At 48.5% G+C, this 22,151-nt stretch overlaps 1 protein-coding gene and 1 pseudogene across 1 annotated transcript; both read right to left on the bottom strand.

The window, feature by feature from the left end:
* Window positions 1-747: 747 nt before the first annotated feature.
* On the bottom strand, window positions 748-3,100 carry LOC519093 (myeloid-associated differentiation marker-like; annotated as a pseudogene).
* Window positions 3,101-16,704: 13,604 nt separating this feature from the next.
* LOC529925 (myeloid-associated differentiation marker) lies at window positions 16,705-19,357 on the bottom strand. Its single transcript, XM_059879421.1, has 2 exons — window positions 18,426-19,357; window positions 16,705-16,732 (listed from the first exon to the last, which is right to left on the bottom strand). The coding sequence occupies exons 1-2, from the start codon at window positions 19,355-19,357 to the stop codon at window positions 16,705-16,707; spliced, it is 960 nt and encodes a 319-aa protein (XP_059735404.1).
* Between the last annotated feature and the right edge of the window lie 2,794 nt (window positions 19,358-22,151).

Below are 22,151 nucleotides of genomic sequence, written 5' to 3'. Positions count from 1 at the left end.
GAAATTGGCTAGGACACTTCTGAGCTCTAGGCAAATTTGGGAAAATTACAGTGTGTGAATTTTGGTTTTGCGAAGGTGAGGAGGAGAGGAGGGCATGGGGGGGGGGTGTTTATTTTCTTTTGTCTTTATGTGTATGCTCAGTCACTGTTGTGCCCAACTCTTTGTGGCTCCATGGACTATAGCCTGCCAGGCTCCTCTGTGCATGGGATTTCCCAGGCAAAAATACTGGAGTGGGTTGCCATTTCCTCCTCCAGGGGATCTTCCCAACAAAGGGATCGAACCTGCATCTCCTGCATCTCCTGCATTGGCAGGCAAATTCTTTATTGCTGCACCACCTGGGAACCACCTGGGAAGCTTTTTAATATTGAAATTATAAGGGCTTTATGAACATAGGCAAGGAACAAGGTTATTCTCTATGATTGATAGCGGGGACTGATGGGAACCAGAAGGTCCAAGGAATTTTTTGAAAATTATATATATTTGTAGAGATTATATTATGTCTGAGTCCCAGAGAAACAGGAAGAAGCAGAAGAAAGCAATTGTCACAAGAAGCATGTGTGTGTCCCCTTATGCTCAACTAACGCATCTCCCTTGACTATGAAAGCAGCAATCCCACCACCCCCATCCACCTGCCCAAGAAAATTAGAAAATTCCCCTTTAAGAATAGGGTCCCCCAGTAATTTTTGACCTCCTGACTAGAAAAAAAAAGAAAAGAAAATGAGAACACCCAGGCTAACATCCCTTTAAGGCTGCAGGGCCACACTCTTCTCCCTGCAGAGGCAGGACCTGGTGTTTTGATAACTGAGGCAGGAGGCCCACATCACTGCCCCTCATCAACACTGCAGACAGGTGTCTTCAAGACGCTGGCTTCTTCAGTAGCTCCTTTTTAAATTCCCCTGACAGCAGTTGGCATGGAAGTCACCTCAACTTCCTCTAAGATGCTATCTCGGCCAGGAATCCCCAATTTTTGGGCCACGGACGGGTACTGGTCTGTGACCTATTAGGAACCTGACTGCGCAGCAGGAAGTGAGCAACGGGCATGACCTGAACCATCCCCCCGCCCTACCCCAGGGAGAAATGGAAAATTGTTGTTCCAAAAGACTGATCCCTGATGCCAAAAATGTTGGACTCTGTTGTTCTTGGCAGTGTGTTTTAGTAAGCCTACAAAAATTCTGGAGACAATCTTAAGTGGGGCTGAGCACCAGGTGGGCCCAGGAATTCAGGGTCTCTGCTTTAGACTCCCACTCGCTGGGAGTTATTGACCTCCAGAGATTTATTCTTTAAATAGATGAGAGGCACACTGTACACTCTCCCCTACTGGGAGAAAGTGGGCCCAATGACTAGCTACTTATCCCACCCCCCACACACATACCAACTATGGCATCGCAAGGGGAACAGACACGCTTTGGCAACGAGGCCCCTCCAGAGGCCAAGGGTGTAAACAGCTGCACAGAGGGCTGTGTGCTGTGGAGTCAGCACCTTAGGAGGTGGGAGGGGCGGTGGGCAGAGAAGGAAGGAGTCTCATGTCCTGATGGATCAGAAGAAGGAAAATGGGGAGAGGTGGTCAGGACACAGGAGATAAGAAAACCAAGGATGATCAGAAAAGGGATAAAAAGCAGAAAATGTAGAAGAGATGAGAGAAGCAAGAGAAAGAGGCAAAACAGGGTGTGGGGAACCACACTAAGCAGGAAGGAGACAGATGAGAAGGAGGGAAGGAAACAGGAAAGATGAATGGGGAAGGATGTGAGGAGGGAGAGAGGGGAGCCAGGAAGAGGATGTCGGAGGATTACAGAACTTGGTAAGAAGATGGAATCCAGAGGCCCTGGGCGGAGCTCAGTACCTGATAAAAATGAAGTGGATCCAGTATGCCATGTCAGCCACATAAATCAGCAGGTTGATGGCTGTCAAGATGGCCACAGTCAGTTTTTGGTCCCAGATGCATAGTGTGGAGGCAAGCTCATCACTGCAGCTCACATCACTGGACCGCTGGGGCTGCCCGCCGAACTCCTGATTGAACTGGTAGAGTGGCCAGAGGACCAGGGCACTGGCATAAAGGAGGACAGAGAGCATGGTCTGCCCCAACAGGAAACGAGGGAAGAAGGTGTGTAGTCTGTTCTCGAATTTGACCAGCTTCAGCAGCATGGCCACTGGCCCCCAGTGTGAAGCAGATGGAGTACACGGCCACACACCACACCAGTGCCGGCTGGTGCTGGTGCAGGTAGGTGTTGCTGATGAAGGCGAAGATGATGCAGGCCACCAATGTCTCCAGCAGCTTGAACAGGCCATGAATGGTAGCAAAATAGAAAGTGGTCTCACCCAGGAATAGTAGCCACAGAAAGGCTGCTTCCAAGGCGTAAAGCACACACGCGATGCTGGAGAATGCAGTGGCGGCAGTGGCCTGGTCCCGGAAGGGGCCATGAGGCAAGAACTGGATGTAGGTGATGGCGTACATGATGGAGGCTGAGAGGCAGAAAACGGTGGCGAGGCAGGCATAGGTGAAGAGAAAGCTCTTCCCAGAAAAGGGGAGACTGGGCTGGTACTCGCCTAATTGGACTATGAAGGTGATGAGGGTGATGACAAAGCAGAAGCACCAGATGAACATGGACCAGTGACTTACAGCCCCCATTCCAGTGCCCAAGCTGGCCACCAGTGAGAAAGCCGTGCACGTGGAGAACAGCTGCAGCAGGCGGTAGACGCATAACCGGGCTCTATCAGTGTCCATGTCTGGTACACCACGTGGAGGTCCTGATGGGTTGTTCAGGTCACAGTCACTGGTATGGCAGTGATCTTCACTTGGAGTCCACTGGAGAAAGATCCAGGTTCCGAGGCAGATTAAATCAGATGCCAGGGAAAGGCTCAGGGCCCTGTGATGGCTGAGGCTCAGGATCTGTGGAGTTGGAACCAATGGCCCAGACGCTCGGGTAACAGCACAGACGCTCCAGAAGGATTCTCCCCACCCATCAGCCTTGGCCTTGTCACGAGACTTGTCTCATCTCACAGCTGGGTTGGGCCTGGCCTCAAACTATGAACATGTTTTAATCTCTTTGTGCTGTGTGCCATTATCCACAAAGACACAGGGGAGGGTGGCCCTTATCTGCAATCCCACTGCTTCAAGGATCTGAAAAAAAAGATAATGTTTTAAAAATATTTTGGGGTAGAAAATTTTACTAAAAGAGACATGAGACTATTTGCAGTCTATATTTATTTCACTTAGTGTGAATTTCTGAAGTTCTTTTGCAGAAACAATAAAGTATTTGATTATAAGGTGTTTTCAGACCCCAGTAGGGTGTCATGTCACGGGGAGCAGATACACCATTTCAGCTGTTGGAGGCTGAAAACTTCTAAATTCCGGAGCATGTCTGAACCAAAGGTTTTCAGAAAAGGGATTGTGGATTGTCCTGCTGATCCCGTTTTACAGATGAGAAAGTCCAGTCAAGTGCCTTGTTTAAGGTAAAAAAGTGCAGAGTGGGAACCCAGATAAAAATGCTAAAGCTGTGAATTTGAACCCTTGGCTCTACAGCCCACACAACAGCAGGGCCCAGGGGCGGGAGCCCAGGACCAAAACTTGGGGCTTTGGGACCCAGGACACACCTTCAGGGCCACGGCCTCCTTCCACAGCATCTGAAGACACATGTGTCCCAGCCTGTCCTCCCTGCAGCATCACTAGAAGGAGCTGCCATCTGAGGGGACACAGCCCCACCTGGAGGAGGGCAGCCTCAGGGGTGAACAGGGAGGAGCCATGGGGTGAGAGCAAGGCTGTGGGGACGAGATGACGTGGGAAGTAGGGGCTATTGTGAATCCCCTCCCCCCCCCCCCCCCACAATTTTGCCTTCACATGTGACTCTTTCTCATTGGGAAGGGAGACTTCAACCCAGTATGACCCCAAGGAGGAGTGTCTTGAAGAAACTACAGGATAAATTAACATGTTTGGCTCTTAGGGCTTCCCTAGTGGTTCAGACAGTAAAAAAAAATCTGCCTGCAATGCAAGAGACCCGAGTTCAAACCCTGGGTTTGATCCCCTGGAGAAGGGAATGGCAACCCACTCCAGTATTCTTGCCTGGAGAATTCCATGGACAGAGGAGCCTGGCGAGCTACAGTCCATGGTGTCACAAAGAATTGGACACGACTGAGTGACTAACAATTTCGTTTACACTTCTTTTTGGCTCTTAAGCTCCAAAGCTACCATTCAGGTGGGAGTCTGGAAAGGTCTAAGAGTGGTCCTACCTGAGCAGGATTCTCCTGGCCTGGGAGACTGGTTAGCAGCTTCCAGGCTGGGAAGAAGGGATTGGAAATGAACAAGGATGCTATGTCTGATGCTCATGTGGAGACTTTCAGGGCATCCCAGAGAGGGGGTGGGGATGGACGGATGATCACCCCCTTTCAAGGGCAGGAGCTGAAAGAGGAGTCCCCTGCAGGACCCGTGGGAGGGGACCACCCTGAGGATGCTCCCAGGACTGGAGTGGGGCGGGGGGACAGAGTGGAGATGACTGGGGGGATCCCAGGGTCCCAGTGGCCCTGAGGCAGACAAATGACCCTTAACCCCCTGCAACAGGAGGGATGGAGCAGCCACCTTCATGAACCACCAGCCTTGGACAGTGAGCCCCTCAGGTAAGCCCACCCTGGGCAATTCTTTTACTAAAGCACCGAGGCATTGCCATGCTCCTGGGAAGTGAGAGCCTAGGTTTGGGCCCAATTTGATTCCGTAAAATAGTATAATATGGGATTCCTGCACCCAGACTGTGGAGGTCAATGCATAGTTGCTTTTATGGATAAAAAATTAATCAGTAGTCATTCTAAGGAAGGAATAGGAAATTTTATTCAAGCCAACCTGACAGTTACAACTGGGGACACAGTCTTCCCAAGGAACAAGCATCTATTTAATGGTTTCAGTGCTTTTCTGAGTATGAGAGAATGCAAGAAACTGGAATCATAAATATTTCTCCTGAAAATATTTATGTGAGTTTCAGTTTCACCAGTTTTCCTGGAGCACAGAGGACCTCATCCTTATCTTCACCCTGAATTCCTTTCAAGGTGGATTGTAAGTCAGTAACTGCAGTTGCTAGTGACTTGATTCTTGTTGAACTGGTGGTGGGTAACATTCTTTACTCACAATCTTGTTCCTTTTGGTCTTAAGTTCAACCAAAATTTAGGAGGCATTTTTCACCAATTTGTCTCCGGGTGCTAGGAATACTCATTCCCAGGTCAGCCAAGAATTTTACTGATAGACCACTCAAGTGCTATTTCTCATCTTGTCTTGGCAACAGTGGCCTAATCCCCTGAACCTCCTGTCTCAAGAGTCTGTCAAGCTCTAGAAAATGATCCCTTCCTGTTGTTTCTGCCCATATCTAATAAATGTAAATACACAAGTAATTTTTACTTCCCTAGAATTTCTGGTTACTATCAAAAACTGCTGTCAATCATAGAGAGAAGCCTTGTCCTTTCTCCCATATCTATAATGTTCTTTTTTTAAACCTTGATACAAAGATTTTAAAAAATAAAATAAAATTGACATACCCTAATTGATCTAAATTTTCTTAGAACTCAGAAAAACTGGGCAGATTTTTGTTCTCACACAAATCACCATCTCTGTGAGGTCTCCCCACAGTCTCCCCACTCCCAGCTTTCCCCAGAGCCTGGGGACATGGCCCAGCCCAAGACAGCTAGCAGTTGCACCCCTTAAACTCTTAACTTTCTGACCCCTAGCTCTTAAAAGGCCCCCACCAGCACCTGCATGACTCTATCTAAAGGTGTATGCCTGAGTGCCTGCTCAGTGTGTGGGTCTGTGTGTGGTCGTGTGTGTTTGTGTTCATACATGCCTTGACACCAAAAGCCCTTTAAAGTAACTGGTGGCTGTGAAGTCATTCCAAACCTTCTTCCTCTCCTGCTCTCAGCCAAGCCCAGCATCTTGCTCCAGCCTCTTGAGCAGTCCTGGCTCGGTGAGCATAGAGCCAGAGAACTCACCAGTCCAGCATAGGTCCAGGCCACTTCGGTGGCATAAACCACAGATGCAGGAGAATGCAGAGGCAGGGCTGGTGTGGTTCCAGAAGATGCCTTAAGGCAAGACTGAAGGTAGATAAGGGGGTTACTGATGGAGGCTGAGAGGCAGTACTGGGTGACATAGCAGGCCCACGTGATGAGAAAGTTGTCCCAGGAGAGGCATAGGTGATACTGGAGCCCAAAAAAGTCAACTATGAGGATGAGGAGGGTCACGGTGAAGCAGAAGCACCAGATGAACATGGATCAATTACTTAGTTCCACCGTCCAAGTGCCCACTCTGGCCACCAGGGAGAAGGCCATGCAGACGGAGAGCAGCTTCGGGAAGTGGAGGGAGGAGCCCACGATGGTCAGAAAGCCCAGGCCGGAGGATGGTCAGAAGGAGGATGTGATGGTCCTGCGGGTCACCGTCGGAGGACTGCACTTTGATCCTCTGGAACAGACACCTGAGAAAGATCTAGATCAAGAGACAGATCAAGTCAGACACCTGGAAAAACCTCAGGGCCCTGTGAGGGCTGAGGCTCAGGATCTGTGGAGTTGGAACCAATGGCTCAGACACTCGGGTAACAGCACAGCAGCTCCAGAATGGTTCTCCCCACCCATCACCCTTGGCCTTGTCAGGAGACTTGTCTTATTCCAAACCTCACTGCTGGATTGGGTCTGGCTTCAAACCGTGAACATTTTTAAATCTCTTTGTGTTTTGTACCATTATCTATACATTATCTATACAGTCCATGGAATTCTTCCAGGCCAGAATACTGGAGTGGGTAGCCTTTCCCTTCTTCAGGGGATCTTCCCAACCCAGGGATTGAACCCAGGTCTCCCACATTGCAGGCGGATTCTTTACCAGCTGAGCCACAAGGGAAGCCCCCAAGTATACTGGAGTGGGTAGCCTATCCCTTCTCCAGTGGATCTTCCCGACCCAAGAATCGAGCTGGGGTCTCCTGCATTGCAGATGGATTCTTTACCAACTGAGCTATGAGGGAAGAATACTTTTAAAAAAAGGTTCCTTAGAAAATTTGACCTGAACAGACAGTAGACACTTCATGCTTTTTATTATTTTACTTAGTGTGAATACTTAAAAGTTCAGTGACAGAAACACTAATGTGTATGATTATAAGGTGCTGGCCTCCCAGTGGGCCCCGCCAGGTGTGGGGGAGGGGCACCAGCTATCAGGGATGCCGGCAAAGTCTTGCTGTCTGTCTGCAAATTTGTTCCCAACTTAACCTCCATGAAGTAAGCCTGTGATATATACTTATGGTTAAATGACAAGTTTGGATCCATTGAATGGCATAGAGTGAGTTTTTGGGGAAGGAGAGCCATGGGGGTTCCTGCTGTGTGACCCTGGGTAAGGCCTGTGCCCTCTCTGGGCCTCAGTTTCCCCACCTGGAAAGCAGCAGCTTTGCCTGAGCCACCCAGCAGCCCCTCCTCCACTCTAATCTGTGAGCCTGGACATGGTGACCCCGTCAGAGCACAGGCTGGATGTGGCTGAGCCCTGCCTGCCCAGCAGCCAGGCGTGTGGACTGGAAGACAGGGAGCTGGGAAGGTCATGGCTGGGACAGAGGAAGGAGGAGGAGGTGCAAGAAGGGCAGAGAAGGAGGAAGCTAGTAGGAAAGACACTCAGAGTGACAAGGAAGTTGAGGGTCTATCCGAGGACCTGTAACATGGTGCACTCAGTCATGCCAGCTACCTGTTCCCTTACCCATCCCCCTCACAGAGGACCCAGAAGGCCCTGCCCCACTCTGCACATAAGCACATGCAAGCTTGATTTGCTCCATATCAGAGACTGCAAACCAGTTGTTCTGGAGGTGGCCCATAGGTGTGTTAGTTTTCCTTCACAGTGTAAAGTATTATTTCTTCACTAAGTGTTTGGTAGCTGCAGTGTTTTAATTTCACATGAAAATCCACATTTCCAGCTCCTTTTGAAGCCTCAGGAGATCTGGTGTCACTGGGCTGTATTCCCTCAGGAAGGCAAGTAGATGGAGCTGAGCAGCTGCTATGCCATTTATATTGTTTTCCACTCTCATCTCAGTTTAATGTTTTCTCTATTTTCTTCTTCTTATGTATAATGGACATAAAGCAGGACCGTGATCATCTCCCATGTGCCCCTTTCCCCTCTTGGGCGTGGCCAGGCTTCCTGCCTGCTCACAGGAGTGTCCACCTCCCCCATCCAGGAAGCACCCAGGTCCTCAACCTCATGGACAGCCTTCAACACATTTCACAGGCTCTGAAATCATATGTAGACATGTGTGTACATACATGTACATGTGTCTGTAGGGCATATCTGTATTTTTTTTCCTGTTTTATAAACATGAGATTTTGTCATCACACAATATCTTGTTTTTCTACCACCCCCGACAGTTGCAGCTGGTCCTCTGCAGGCTCCTTCGTCCTCTCCATCCCCTTTACTTATTTCCTTCCCTCCTGGCTCCTATGGGTGTTTGGACTGACTCACTTGTCTAGGTCAGTGGATCCTCCCCTGTGAGTCTCAGACACAGGGAGGACCCAGGATATGACAAGGGGTCTTGGAATCTATGTGACTATCATGCTCTAGAACAGGAGGTCAGAATCCATTTCTGGAAACTTAGAAAAAGATATGACAAAGACTCTATTTTTTACTTCTGAGTATTCATCTTGGTTTCCTTTAACTATATCCAAAAAACTATTACTATTTTGATTGCTTAAAACAACAGAAATTTATGTCCCATAGTTCTGGAAGCCAGAAACCTAAAGCCAAGTTTTCAGCAGGGCTGTGCTGTCTCTGATGCTCCAGGAGGGTCATTCCTCTGTTCTTTTAGCTTCTGCAGGCCCCTTAGCTTGGGCTTCCCTGGTGTCTCAGACGGAAGAGTCCGCCTGCAATGTGGGAGACCTGGTTTCGATCCCTGGGTTGGGAAGATCCCCTGGAGAAGGGAACGGCTATCCACTCCTGTATTCTGGCCTGAGAATTCTATGGACAGAGGAGCCTGGCAGGCTACAGTCCACAGTTGGACAGGACTGAGCGACTTTCACTTTCACTGGCTTGTGGCACTAGTGGTAAAGAACCAGCCTGCCAGTGCAGGGGACATAAGAGAACTGGGTTCAATTCCTGGGGCAGGAAGATCCCCTCTAGAAGGGCACAGCAACGCCCTCCAGTATTCTTGCCTGGAGAATTCCATGAACAGAGGAGCCTGGTGGTCTACGGCCCATAGGGTTGCAAAGAGTCAGACACAACTGAAGCAACTTAGCATGCACACATGCACAAAGAGAAAACAGGGGAAAAGAGAGTTATTGGAGTGGGGTGGGCAAGGCTGCTGTCTTCGGTGGGTGGATGCTGGGAGCCGGTGAGGCATTCCACTCATGACAAAGGTCATGAGGAAGGAGGCTCGGCATACGCAAAGGCGGGATCGAGCCTCAGGAGTCCCCCCGGATATTCTTGAGCATCTACCCCCCAAAAAACCAGAGTCTGCCTACTTTATTGCTTTGTGCTCTCACCTCTGACTTTACTGGGGGCTGTCCCCCACCACCATCTCGCTCTCTCTGTCAAAGAGTTAACTTACAGCTCCAATTAATAAAGTTCCTGGGCAATTAGGAGTGTTTAAATCCAAACCCCTCAGATGGCTCTCTAACTCACCTGACAAGTTTACCCGGACTCCTACAGCTATACATACGATTGTTTACAGTCTCCCAGCCTCGAGAGGCACGGAAGCTTAAGATATTCAAATAGCTTAGAACCTCTCAGAGAGTTAGAAACTGTCAGAATAAACTAGTAAAAGATTTCATTGATGAGCCAATGCTTGCTGCCAAGTTTTCACATCCCCTGAATTGTATCCTTGAATGTGTATTAATTAATAGTTGGTATGTAGAAAAAAAAGTAGTGGCCTTGGTGTTAGTAACTTTAGACCCTTAAGGTAATAAATTCTTTCCTTTGTTGTAAACCCATTACACATCCGCCGTATAGGAATGCAATTTTATCTTCGGAAGATGGCGCCAAACCTTAAAATAATTACTCTTAGAGAAAGTAAGTCTTTGTTGTTAAGTCCTTGTCAAGAGTCATAAAATGTTAATAGGCCTTCTGGCCAGAAGATGATGTAAATCACCTAAAGCATTTGTATGCGATAAATATGCAGGAAAGAAACTCTGGTTTTTGATAAGGATCAAAAACTGCTGACTTTGCATCCCCTATTATCCTCTATGTGTAACTTAGGGTATATAAGCCCCTGTTGAAAATAAAGCTACGTGCCTTGCTCACCAACGTTTGGTCTCCCCATGTAATTCTTCCCTTTAACTTCCAGCTGAGTCTCCATCTGGAGCACGGAACCCACCATGTTTACTAATTATGCCTGGGCTTCTAAGATCCGACCGGGTAGGCCTCAGTGTCTCCTCTCCTTCGGGAGAACGGAAGGACGCCCGCGGCCTACGTAAGTGGTGCAAACTTCTTGTCTTGAAGTTTTATTGGTCTCTCGCGTAAACCAAGCTACTCAGCTTCTTTTCTCCACTGAATTTTCCTACTGAGCTATCCTCATTCTATTACTCTTTATATCTTTGATAAATATGTAAATAGTCGCCGACGCCGTCTCCCCTTCGAATACCCTGGATCAGCTGGGGCTGGACCTCGGCAGGTGGAGATCAAGATGCTTGATGGATGTGACGTATAAGAAGATACTGAATGAAGTGAACAGGTTCTATGATGACGACTCCCCAGTTCCTGCCTCCGGAGCTGATCTCTCTTGGATCCACAGTCACACCCAACCGCCTCCTGATCTCTTCCTCTGGATGTTTCAGGACACGTCACACTCAACACGTCCAGTCCCACCTTTCAATCCCCCACCCCCAACATATACTGATCCTTCCTCCTCTTTCCCATCTCAGTCACTGGCACCACCTTCACAGATGCTCTTCACAAAATACTTGTGAACCCACCTACTCTTCTTCATCTCTAAAGACACCTTCTTCATCCCCAGATCCATCCATCCCCTCACCTGCAGCTTCTAGTTGATTCCTCTATTTCCATTCTTCCCTCAATGTCTGCTTGGACTGAACTCAAACTAAAACACCTTTGAAGGCTTTTCTTCACTCTCTTGGGATGAAACACAAACTCTAAAACATCACCTCCAAAGCCCTGCAAGCTCAGACCCCTTTCTACCTCTCCAGCTGCCTGAGTCCAGCTCCAGCAGCCAGGGAATCAGCTTGAAGGGATGAGTGGTGTCGGTGGAGAATGATGTAGCCTCTGACTCGAGGTACAGGCCTACATGTTTATTTCAAGCTTCAGGTTCTCTTTTATACTTTTTCAAAAGCATCAGGTAAGAGGTTTGACATTTGCAGTTCCCCCTCACCCAGATTATTGTCTCATTGCTGCCCTTCAAACAGAGTTCCTGCTTCAGCGATTCTCTCAGAATCGTGTCTACTTGTGTTTACATTGTAACTCATGCTTATGTCTGGGCTGCATACCACATTCCTCAGTTTATTTCTTATCTTTCTAAATCCTGCTTGCCCCTAGTATCTTAAGCTCACTATCTCCTAAAAAGGCTTCTAGCTATTCTTAATTATTCCTAAACCCTAAGCTCAGTAAACTTCCTTTGCCATAAACATTTCCCTCACAAACAGATCTCAGATACCAATCCTTCCCATGGCCTCAAGCTGTGGCCTACGTGCTCATCCTGGAACAATCTTCGTAAAGATCCTTGAACAAATGTCAATGGTTACTTTATAGATTATTTTCTGGGCACAACTACAGAAGGCTTTGTGCTTTCTCATGTTTCTCTCAAGAACAATAAGCACCTTAACATTCTTTCCAGATAACTCAACTGAAGAAAGGAAGAAACAAGTCAGAATCACAAGAGCTGACTCCTTCATCCCGGGTCTGTGCCTGCGGAATGAAGAGATGGGGCTGGGGCTGTGCCTCCATTTTGTCAGTAATGCCTAACGCGGCTCCCGACATCCAGCCTCCTCACCTCCCTCCTTTTGAGAGAGTCTGAGCCACTGAGAATGTTTTCCAGTTCCTCTTGGTCATCTCAGAGCCTTTTCCCTGACATGTCTACACACCTCCAACCCTGAACTGAGACCAGAGCTCAGCCTGGCACATGGTAGTCTTGTGCTCAGTCAATGCCACTCTAAGCTTCAGTTTCCTCATCCAAGGAATGGTTATAGCACCTGCTTTTGGACATGACAAATCCTAATTACATCCTGTAAAGAATATCATTGACAACTTAAGCAGAGAACAACTGTCCTAGAAGCCTGCTGGGTAGCTTGGAGAATTATTAGGGAGAAACCAGGCTTAGACCAGGCTTAGATGAGGAAGGGAAGGAGGGGTGCTGGGCAGCCATAGCCTAGGGCAGTTGGTCCAGGCACTGTGGCCACTGGAAGCAGACAGCGGGTGCTACTGCTTCCAGTATTCCAGCTATTCCTACTGCAGGCCCCGCAGAAGGAGTTCTGATCTGACCTGTGTCTGTGTGTCACCTACTACTTATGTGTGTGTCCAGACACCACTTGAGGGGAAAATCAGCTATTTATCTGGCCTCTTAAGTTTCTTATGTGTCTGAGGCCTAGTCTCTCACCAAGACTTACATGATGAGGACATCTTTAAATACTGTCTCAGGTTCTCAGTTGTCCCCTCCCTGGAGACATCCTTCATGCAAGGACTTGGGGTTGTTAGGAGGAATATATGAGATAAAACATGTCTGGTAATTCTCAAACATCTCCCCTAAAGGCAGAAGAGTTGGAATGTATCTTGATTGGGAGGTCTAGCCTAGAGTCTGATCCTGTAAGCTCCTGTAATATTTGTTCCACAAATACCTCAATGTGCCATGCTCTCTTCTCAGCATTGGTAATACTTTAGTAGACTCACCCAGCAGTGAGTGCCCTCCTCAGGGGGATGGGGCAGGTTTGTGCAGAATGAGGGTGGATGGGGCAGAATCCCAGTTTGGAGGATGCTGCTGCCACATTTGTCACAAACAGTGTGAGGCCGTGAGCAGACAGCCAGCCTGGTGAAAGGACACCTGGTCCTGACTCTGACTCTGCCACACACAGGGTGACTCTGGACAAGTCCTGTCCCTCCCTGGGGTCCAGCTGCTCCTCCTCTATGATGAGAGGGTTGGACTAAGCAGAGGACATTTACACTCTCTTTTGAGCTCCACAGTGAGGGACTGGACCAGGCTTGGAATTGTGACAAATGACCCTTAATCCCCCAACAGGAGGGATGGAGAAGCCACCCTCATGAACCATGAGGCTTGGACAGTGAGCCCCTCAGGTGAGCCCACCCTGGGCATTTCTTCTACTAAAGCAGAGAGGCATTTCCATCCTCCTGGGAAGTGAGATCCCAGGGCTGTGTTCAATTTGATTCAGGAAAAGATCATGAGTTTCCTGCATTTAACTTGTGGAGGTAAACACATACTTTCTTTTGTGGATGAAAAACTAATAATCAATCTATTAGGAAAATAGATGGAAAATTTATTTCAAGCCAACCTGAAGATTGCAACTGGGGAGAGAGTCTCTCTGTCTGTTCCCAGGATGTAAGAGGGGGAGGACAATGCCTATATGACTTGGGGGAGGGGACATGGCAACCAGCACACAGCTTGGTAGAAGGTTACTTCACTCAGGAGGAACAGATATCTTAGTTAATGCTTTTAGTGCTTTTCTAAGTATGGCAAGATGCAAGAAACTGGGCTCATGAAAATTTTTCCTGGAGATATCTAAATATCTGAGGGCCGGTTCTGTCAGTTTTCTCAGAATACTGAGTGCCTCAGCCTGATCTTCACTCTGAATTCCTTCCAGGATTGATTTTAAGTCAAGGACTGCAGTGGTTAATGACTTAATTCTTGTAGAACTGGGTGGTGGGCAACATTTTTATATCACAGTCCCTTGCCTTTTGGTCTTGATTTCAACCAAGGTTTGGGAGACATTCATAACCGGTTTGTCCCAGGACACCAGGTATGCATTCCCAGGTCAGGAGAAGATTTTGTTGGTAGGCCTCACCTAGTCCTGTTAATAGTAACCTCAGTCCTCTGAACCACCTGTTTTACTAGTTTGTCAGATTCCAGCAAATATTCCCCCCTGTTGCTTCTTCCCCTCTCCAGAGTCATACTGTTACAACAATGGATCTTACAGTACTATACTTTAGGTCAATCATTTCAAGTCATCATTATTTCTATCTGAGGCTCAATCACATATTTTTTTTAAAGCAGGAAGGAATTATCTTAGGAAAAGCACAGAACACAAATAATATGGCCTATGACATTAACCCAGTCATAAGTAAGTAAGGATGTCTTCTAAGGAGTTACATGATTGGGGCCTGAAGAAGAAAATTTATCTTTATGGTGGAGCAAGTAGTTTTGCCCTTGAGGAAGTCAGGTTAACGCATAATGCAGATAGATGCACACTGCACACCAGAGGGGAGAGAGGAGGCCCAAAGAGCAAACTAAAAATTTTGTCTAAATTTTTATTGTCTTGCCTTAAAATAGGGAAATTACTACATCTTACCATTTTTTCGCCACAGGGATCACCTCCTGGGAGCCCTCCCCATCCACCCTATCTGCCTGTGGGTGAAGATCACACACTTCATTCCAGTACAGGATTAAGGGGCAGCAGTGGGGGGCCTTCCCCTGCACCCCCCCCCCCCCGCCACAGCTCTGCTTGCCTGGCCCCTGTGGCCCTGCTGACGCCAGGATGCTGGGTTCTGTGGGTTTGTGGTTGGGAGCAGGAGACTTTGGGACCATCACAGCCACTAGTTACTGCAGACAGCTGCTGGTCTCAGTGTGCTCATGCCCAGGAACACACACACTGAGCATGCACACAGGCACATATCTTTATAGAGGGGTCTCCAGGTGCTATCATGGCCCCTTTAAGAGCTAGGGGACAGAACGCTGGGCATTGGGGTGGGACCCAACCACTAGATCTGCAGCACTGAGCCAAGCCCTTAGGTTCTGGCTAATATGGAAATTGGGAGACAGTGGGACAGGTTTACAGAGATGGTGGTTTGGGTGAGAATGGAAGTCTGCTCAGTTGCTTCAGAACTCTAGGCAAATTTGGGTCAATTAGATTGTTGATTTTGTTTTTTTTTTTTTTACTTTTATCTTTCTATTTATATTTTTTAAAAAGACATTATGGATGAAGGAGAAGGAACAAGCCTTCTCGCTATGATTCAAAGCAGGGACTGTTGGGACCAAGCAACTCCAGGTAATTCTTTAAATTTATGTACATTTATGTAGATCATGTTATACATGAGTCCCAGAGAAGCATGTAGGAGCAGCAGAAAGCAACTGGCACACGGAAACTTGCTTGTGTAACATAGTCAGGCACTGGAATTATGTTTACTGTTGTAGCAATAATATCCACCCACCCAACCCACCTGCCAATTGAAAAAGGGTTGAAAGACACTTCCCTTTAAGAATAAGGTCACATAGTAATTTGGCCCTTGATCAAAAAGAAAAGAAACGAAAATGATGAAAAAAAGAGCCTCTTGATGAAAATGAAAGAGAGAGTGAAAAAGTTGGCTTAAAGCTCAGCATTCAGAAAACTAAGATCTGGTCCCATCACTTCATAGCAAATAGATGGGGAAACAATGGAAACGGTGACAGACTTTATTTTTCTGGGCTCCAAAATCACTGCAAATGGTGACTACAGCCATGATGTTAAAAGACGCTTACTCCTTGGAAGGAAAGTTATGACCAACCTAGACAGCATATTAAAGAGCAGAGACATTACTTTGCCAACAAAGATCCATCTAGTCAAGGCTATGATTTTTCCAGTGGTCATGTATGGATGCGAGAGTTGGACTATAAAGAAAGCTGAACGCAGAAGAATTGCTGCTTTTGAACTGTGGTGTTGGAGGAGACTCTTGAGAGTCCCTTGGACTGCAAGGAGATCCAACCAGTCAGTCTTAAAGGAAATCAGTCCTGAATATTCATTGGAAGGACTGATGTTGAAGCTGAAACTCCAATACTTTGGCCACCTGATGTGAAGAGCTGACTCATTGGAAAAGACCCTGATGCTGGGAAAGATTGAGGGCAGGAGCAGAAGGGGACGACAGGATGAGGTGGTTGGATGGCACCACTGACTCGATGGACATGGGTTTGGATATACTCCGGGAGTTGGTGATGGACAGGGAGGCGTGGTGTGCTGCAGTTCATGGGGTCTCAAAGAGTCGGACACAACTGAGCGACTGAACTGAACTGAACTGAGTGTGAAATGGAGTATTTCCTGCCATATCAATAAACAGGATGTCACAGTCTTCCAGCCCTCTAAACGTGAATTTCTGAGCCCAGGAAGAACAATGCCTGCTGTCCAGCAGCTACTGAGTTGGCAACATGAGCTGCTGCCACTCCCTACCATGAACAAAGAACTAAGGATGTGAGTAATCAAATCTCTGGATGCTGGCCCAAGACAGCTGAGATGCAAATGAAAGGAATGATTTTAGTAAGCTCAGACTCTTGCATCTTCTCACAGAAAAGTGTTAAATTCCTTTAACTAGAGAGATCTGGATTTCCTTAATTAGCAATAATTCTTTGATGTTTAGATTACCTCCTCCTTGTTACAAGCTTCTATATAATCTGACTCCTGCCCACCTCCCAACCCCGCCTCCTCAAAACATATCTCTCAGGGTCACTTGAGATGCTGGCTGCCGGGCTTGAAGTCCTAAAAACTCCCATCAAATAAAACATAACTCTCATCTTCTAGGTTGTGACTACTTTTTAAAGTTGATACTAGCTAACATCAGCTTTAAATGGCTATTTTTCTTTAAGCGGCAAGGTCCATGTTCTTCTGCCTGCAGAGGCAGGATATGCAGTTTTTAGCTCTGAGGCTGTCACATCCCTGCCCCTCTGAAATACTTCAGAGGTTGTCTTCAAGAAACTGCAGTTCTTTTCCAGTTCAATTTTTGACTCCCCCTAGTGTAATTGGAATGGAAGCCATCTACCTCTTGCTAGCTTTAAGATGAGGTCTAGGCAGAGGGTTATAGTGAGCCCACAAAATTCTGGAGCCAATCTCAGGTGGGACTGAGCAACAGGCAGGGCCTCTGGATCCAGGGTCTCTGCTTTAAGCTTGTAACTCACTGAAAGCTATTGACCTCTGGAGTTTTTTCTTTTAACTGAAAGGGGAAGTGCACTGTACAAGGCCCTATCCTGAGAGAAAGGGGGTCAAATCCTTAGCTACCTGCACATACACCAAACACACACAGCAACTAAGGCACCGTCAGGGAGACAGACACCCTTTGGCAACGAGGCCCTCTGGAGGCCCAGGGTGTGAACAGCTGCACAGAGGGCTGTGTGCTGTGGAGTCAGCACCTTAGGAGGTGGGAAGGGTGGTGGACAGAGAAGGAAGGAGTCTCGGGTCCTGATAGTGAAGGAGGAAACAGACAGAACGGGCTGCATCTTGAAAGCAGGACTCCATCTTGGGCCGGACTGTGGACTTTGAGCCCAGTATCTATGGAAACAACATACCAACTGGAAAACCAGACCCCATCCCCACCCCTTCACCCCCCATGGAAGAACCCCAGGGCTCGTACTTAGACTCTCCCTCGCCTAAAAGAATACCGTAATTATCTGTGTAAACCAATAGAATCATAAATTCTATTATGCTTACTGGAATATAACCACAGGCCTATTGATAACGGTCCTCTGTTAACTACCTAGGCCTAAGGCATCTGAGGAGAAGGCAATGGCACCCACTCCACTACTCTTGCCTGGAAAATCCCATGGATGGAGGAGCCTGGTAGGCAGCAGTCCATGGGGTCACAAAGGGTAAGACACGACTGAGCGACTTCACTTTCACTTTTCACTTTCATCCATTGGAGAAGGAAATGGCAACCCACTCCAGTGTTCTTGCCTGGAGAATCCCAGGGACAGGGGAGCCTGGTGGGCTGCCGTCTATGGGGTCGCACAGAGTTGGACACGACTGAAGTGACTTAGCAGCAGCAGCAAGGCATCTGAATCATGGGTCATCTTTGACTGTATCTTTCTTTTCCTTTGTTCAGACTAGTTTCAGGGAATTTGGGGAGGTGGGTTTGGGCATGTACACTTAAGGTATATAAAGTTTTCACAAAAACTGGTCCAGGTCCTTGACTAAGAGGAGACTCTGCCTTGGGCCCACCAGTGTAATAAACTGTACTCCACTATCTGCATTATCCTTCTGAGTGAGTTTGTTTCCTGGAACGCATGGTTATGACAATAGATCCAAAGAAGGAAAATGTCCTGGTCTGGAAACAGGAGATGAGAAAACCAAGAATAACTGAAAGAGGGCCAAAAGCAGAAAATGTAGGAAAGGTGAGAGAAGCAAGAGAAAGAGGTAAAACAGAATGTGGGCAAACATGCAAGACAGGATGGAGACAGAGCAGAAGGAGAGAAGGAAACAGAAAAGAGAGTGAGATGAACGGGGGAGGATGTGAGGAGGGAGAGAGGAGCCAGGAAGAGGGCATCAGAGGAGGCAGAGCTCGGTAAGAAGAGGGAATCTGGAGCCCCTGCGTAGAGCCTCGGTCACTGACCACAGTCAAGATCATCAGGTCCGCCACGTAAATCAGCAGGTTGATGGCTGTCAGGATGGCCACAGCAAGTCGTTGGTCCCAGACGCACATGTAGGAGGTGCGCTCATCAATGCACCTCAACTCGTTGGAACGCTGGGGCTGCCCACCGAACTGCCCATTGAACTGGTAGAGAGGCCAGAGGACCAGAGCAGTGGTGTAGAGGAGGATGGAGAGCACAGACTGCCCAAACCCCAAACAGGAGTAGGGCAGACTCTTGTCACAGTCACACCGGTGCCACAACATAGCCACAGCCCCCAGGATGAAGCAGATGCAATACACGGCCACACACCACACCAGGGCTGGCTGGTGCTCATACGGGTAGGTGTTGCTGAGGAAGGCGAAGATGACACATGCCACGAAGATCTCCAGCCTCTTGAGCAGGCCTAGCAAAGAGTAGAAGGACTTGCCAGTCTGGGCACAGGTCCAGACCACTTCGATAGCATAAGCCACAGAAGTGATGCAGGAGAATGCAGTGGCAGCAATAACATGGTGTTGGGGGGAGCCATCGGGAAAAATCTGAAGGTAGATGATGGGGTAAGTGATGGAGGCCGAGAGGCAGAAAAGGGTGCAGTAGCAGGCAGAGGTGATGAGAAATCTATCCCAGGAGAAGTGAAGTTTATCCTGGAGTGCACATAACTCAGCTATGAGGGTAAGGAGGGTCATGGCGAAGCAGGAGTACCAGACAAACATGGACCAGTTACTTATGAGCACACTCCAAGTGCTCTCCCTGGTCACCAGGAAGAAGGCCATGCAGGTGGAGAGCAGCTGCAGGAAGTGGAGGAAGTAGCTCTTGTTGGTCACAGAGTCCAAGCCTGAGGACAATGACGCGGATGTCATGATGGTCATGTGGGTCTCTGTCAATGGAATGGCCATGGTCCTTGCAAAGGACTCACCAGGTAAAGATCCAGCTCTGGAAGTGGATTAAGTCAGATGCCTAGAAAAGGCTCAGGGCCCTGTGACAGCTGAGGCTCAGCATCTGTGGAGTTTGAACCAATGGTTCAGACACCTGGGTAACCGCACAGCTGTTCCAGAATGGTTCTCCCCACCCATCACCGTTGACCTTGTCAGGCTTGGCTTATCCCAACCTTACAGCTGGGCTGGATCTGGCGTCAGACCATAAACATTACTTATCTCTTTCAGCTTTTGCCATTACTATCAGAGACACAAGGTAGAATTGTCCTTATCTGTAACTCCAATCTCCAAGGCTCTGAAAATTATACAAGTTTTAAAAAATTTATTTCATAAGAATATTTGGCCTGAATGGACATGAGACAATTTATGGTCTTTATTTCACTTAGTGCAAAAATTCAAAAGTTCAATTGCAAAAACACTAACATATTTGACTGGATCTTCCCAGGTGGAGCTATGGTAAAGAATCTGCCTGCCAACGCAGGAGATGCAGGAGACATGGGTTGATCCTTGGGTGGGGAAGGGTCCCTGGAGTAGGAAATGGAAACCCACTCCAGTGTTCTTGCCTGGAGAATCCCATGGATGGAAGAGCCTGTTGGGCTACAGTCCATGAAGTTGCAGAGTTGGAGATGACTGAGCACACACAGAACCGAATGTGTTGATTACTAAGTGCTTTCAGAGCCCAGTAGGGTTTTATCTCCTGTAAAGTAGATGCACCATGTCACCTGCCCGAAACTGAAAAATTCTGACTCTGGAGCAGATCTGACCTCAAAGTTTTCAGAACAGTGATTGTATAAATACATTGTCCTCCTAATCATCTGACAAAGAGAAAATTAGGCTCAGGGAACCAAGTGCCTCAAATAACATTCCGTGGATAGGAGTGAGAACCCAGATAAAAACGCCAAAGCTGGGAGCCTGAACACTTTGCTTTACAGCCCACATGTCACCAGGGCCCATGGGTGGGAGCCAAGGAAAAAAGCTTGGAGCTCTGGGACCCAGGACACGCCTTCAGGGCCATGGCCTCCTTCCACAGCAACCTGAAGACACACGTGTCCCGGCCTCTCCTCCCTGCAGCATCACCAGAAGGAGCTGCCATCTGAGGGACACAGCCCCACCTGGAGGAGGGCAGCTCCAGGGGTGAACAGGGAGGAGCCAGGGGTGATAGCAAGGCCGTGGGGACAAGATGACATGGGAAGTAGGGACTGTTGTGAATTCCCTCCCCCAGTTTTGCCTTCACATGTGACTTTCCCACTGGGGAAGGGAGACCCCAACCTAGCAAGACTCCAATGTGGAGTATCATGGGGGAACCACAGAATAAATTAACATAATGTTTGGTTTTTAAAGGGCTTCCCTGATAGCTCAGTTGGTAAAGAATCTGCCTGCAATGGAGCAGACCCCAGTTCAATTCTTGGGTGGGGAAGATGCGCTTCTTGGGGTTCCCTTGTGGCTCAGCTGGCATAGAATCAGCCTGCAATTCGGGAGACCTGAGTTCGAACCCTGGGTTGAAGCTGCCATCCCACTGTGAGTCTGGGAAGATCTAGGACTAGCCCTACCTGAGTGAAGATTTTAGGCCTGTGAGACTGGTTCAGCTGTGTTATGCTTAGTCGTGTCTGAGTCTTTTTGGCCCTCCAGACTCCTCTGTCCATGGAATTTCCCAGGCAAGAATACCAGAGTGGGTTGCCATTTCCTTCTCCAGGGGATCTTCCCAAACCAAGGATCAAACCTGTGTCTCCTGCTTTGGCAGGTTGATTCTTTACCACTTAGTCACCTGGGAAGCCCCACCCCCTCCCCTAGCCCCCAGTTAGCAGCTTCCAAGCTGGGAAGAAGGGATTGGAAATAAACAAGGATGCTGTGTCTGATTATGACATGGAGCCTTTCAGGGTATCCAGGGAGGGGATGGGGATGGACAGATGATGGGGCCCTTTTTAAGGGCAGGAGCTGAAAGAGGAGGCACTGAATGGACCCCGTGGGAGGGACAACCCTGAGGATGCACCCAGGACTGGGGTGGGGTTGGGAGTGGCAGAGTGGAGATGACTGGGGGGATCCCAGGGTCCCAGTGGCCCTGAGGCAGCCCAGTAGGTGTCTTCTGACTCAGAAGGGATGCAGGCATGGAGCCAACCTTCCCCATGGAGGAGGGGCTTGGACTGCAACTGAGACAGAAGAACAGGGGCCTAAAGGGGTTTCAGGGCTGTGACAGGGACATGTGGCCAGAGTGGCAGGGACCCTGGAGACCACGGAATTGCCCAGGTCACCTGCCCAAGACAGTCCCGCCAGCCAGGGCTGCAGTCCTGCTCACACAGGGACTCCTCCAGGGTCCAGTGTGTGGGGGGAGTAAGGCCCCTCCCAGCCTGCCCCCTCCTCAAGGACAGCTGCCCTGTTTCCAAGGGACTATTTGCTGAGAGGGCTGAAGGGCCAGCAGCCTGAGCCCCAGCCAGCTTCCTGCCATCAGGGGCCCTGTCACCTCTGCTGATAATAAACCTGGGACAAGCTGAGGCTGGAAAGAGAAACACAGAGCAAACCCTGAGAACCTCCCTGGACTCACAAAGTTCTTTCAGCCCCAATTGCCAGTGGAGCCCTGGAGCCTGTTGGCCTCCCAGTGGGCACTGCCGGGGTCGGGGAGGGGCCCTGGGGTGAGGGAAACTGGAGGGTCATACTGTCTCTTCATTTTTCCCAACTTACTACCAAAATGACCCTATGATTCATACTTAAGAGTAAATGACAACTTTGTGTCCATTTAATGTGACAGTCATGAAATTAA

Source organism: Bos taurus, chromosome 21 (genome assembly GCF_002263795.3).
Source record: "Bos taurus isolate L1 Dominette 01449 registration number 42190680 breed Hereford chromosome 21, ARS-UCD2.0, whole genome shotgun sequence".
NCBI lineage: Eukaryota > Metazoa > Chordata > Mammalia > Artiodactyla > Bovidae > Bos > Bos taurus.
The sequence above is the reverse complement of the archived record's forward strand: the minus strand, read 5'-3'. Positions and strand labels throughout refer to the sequence as shown.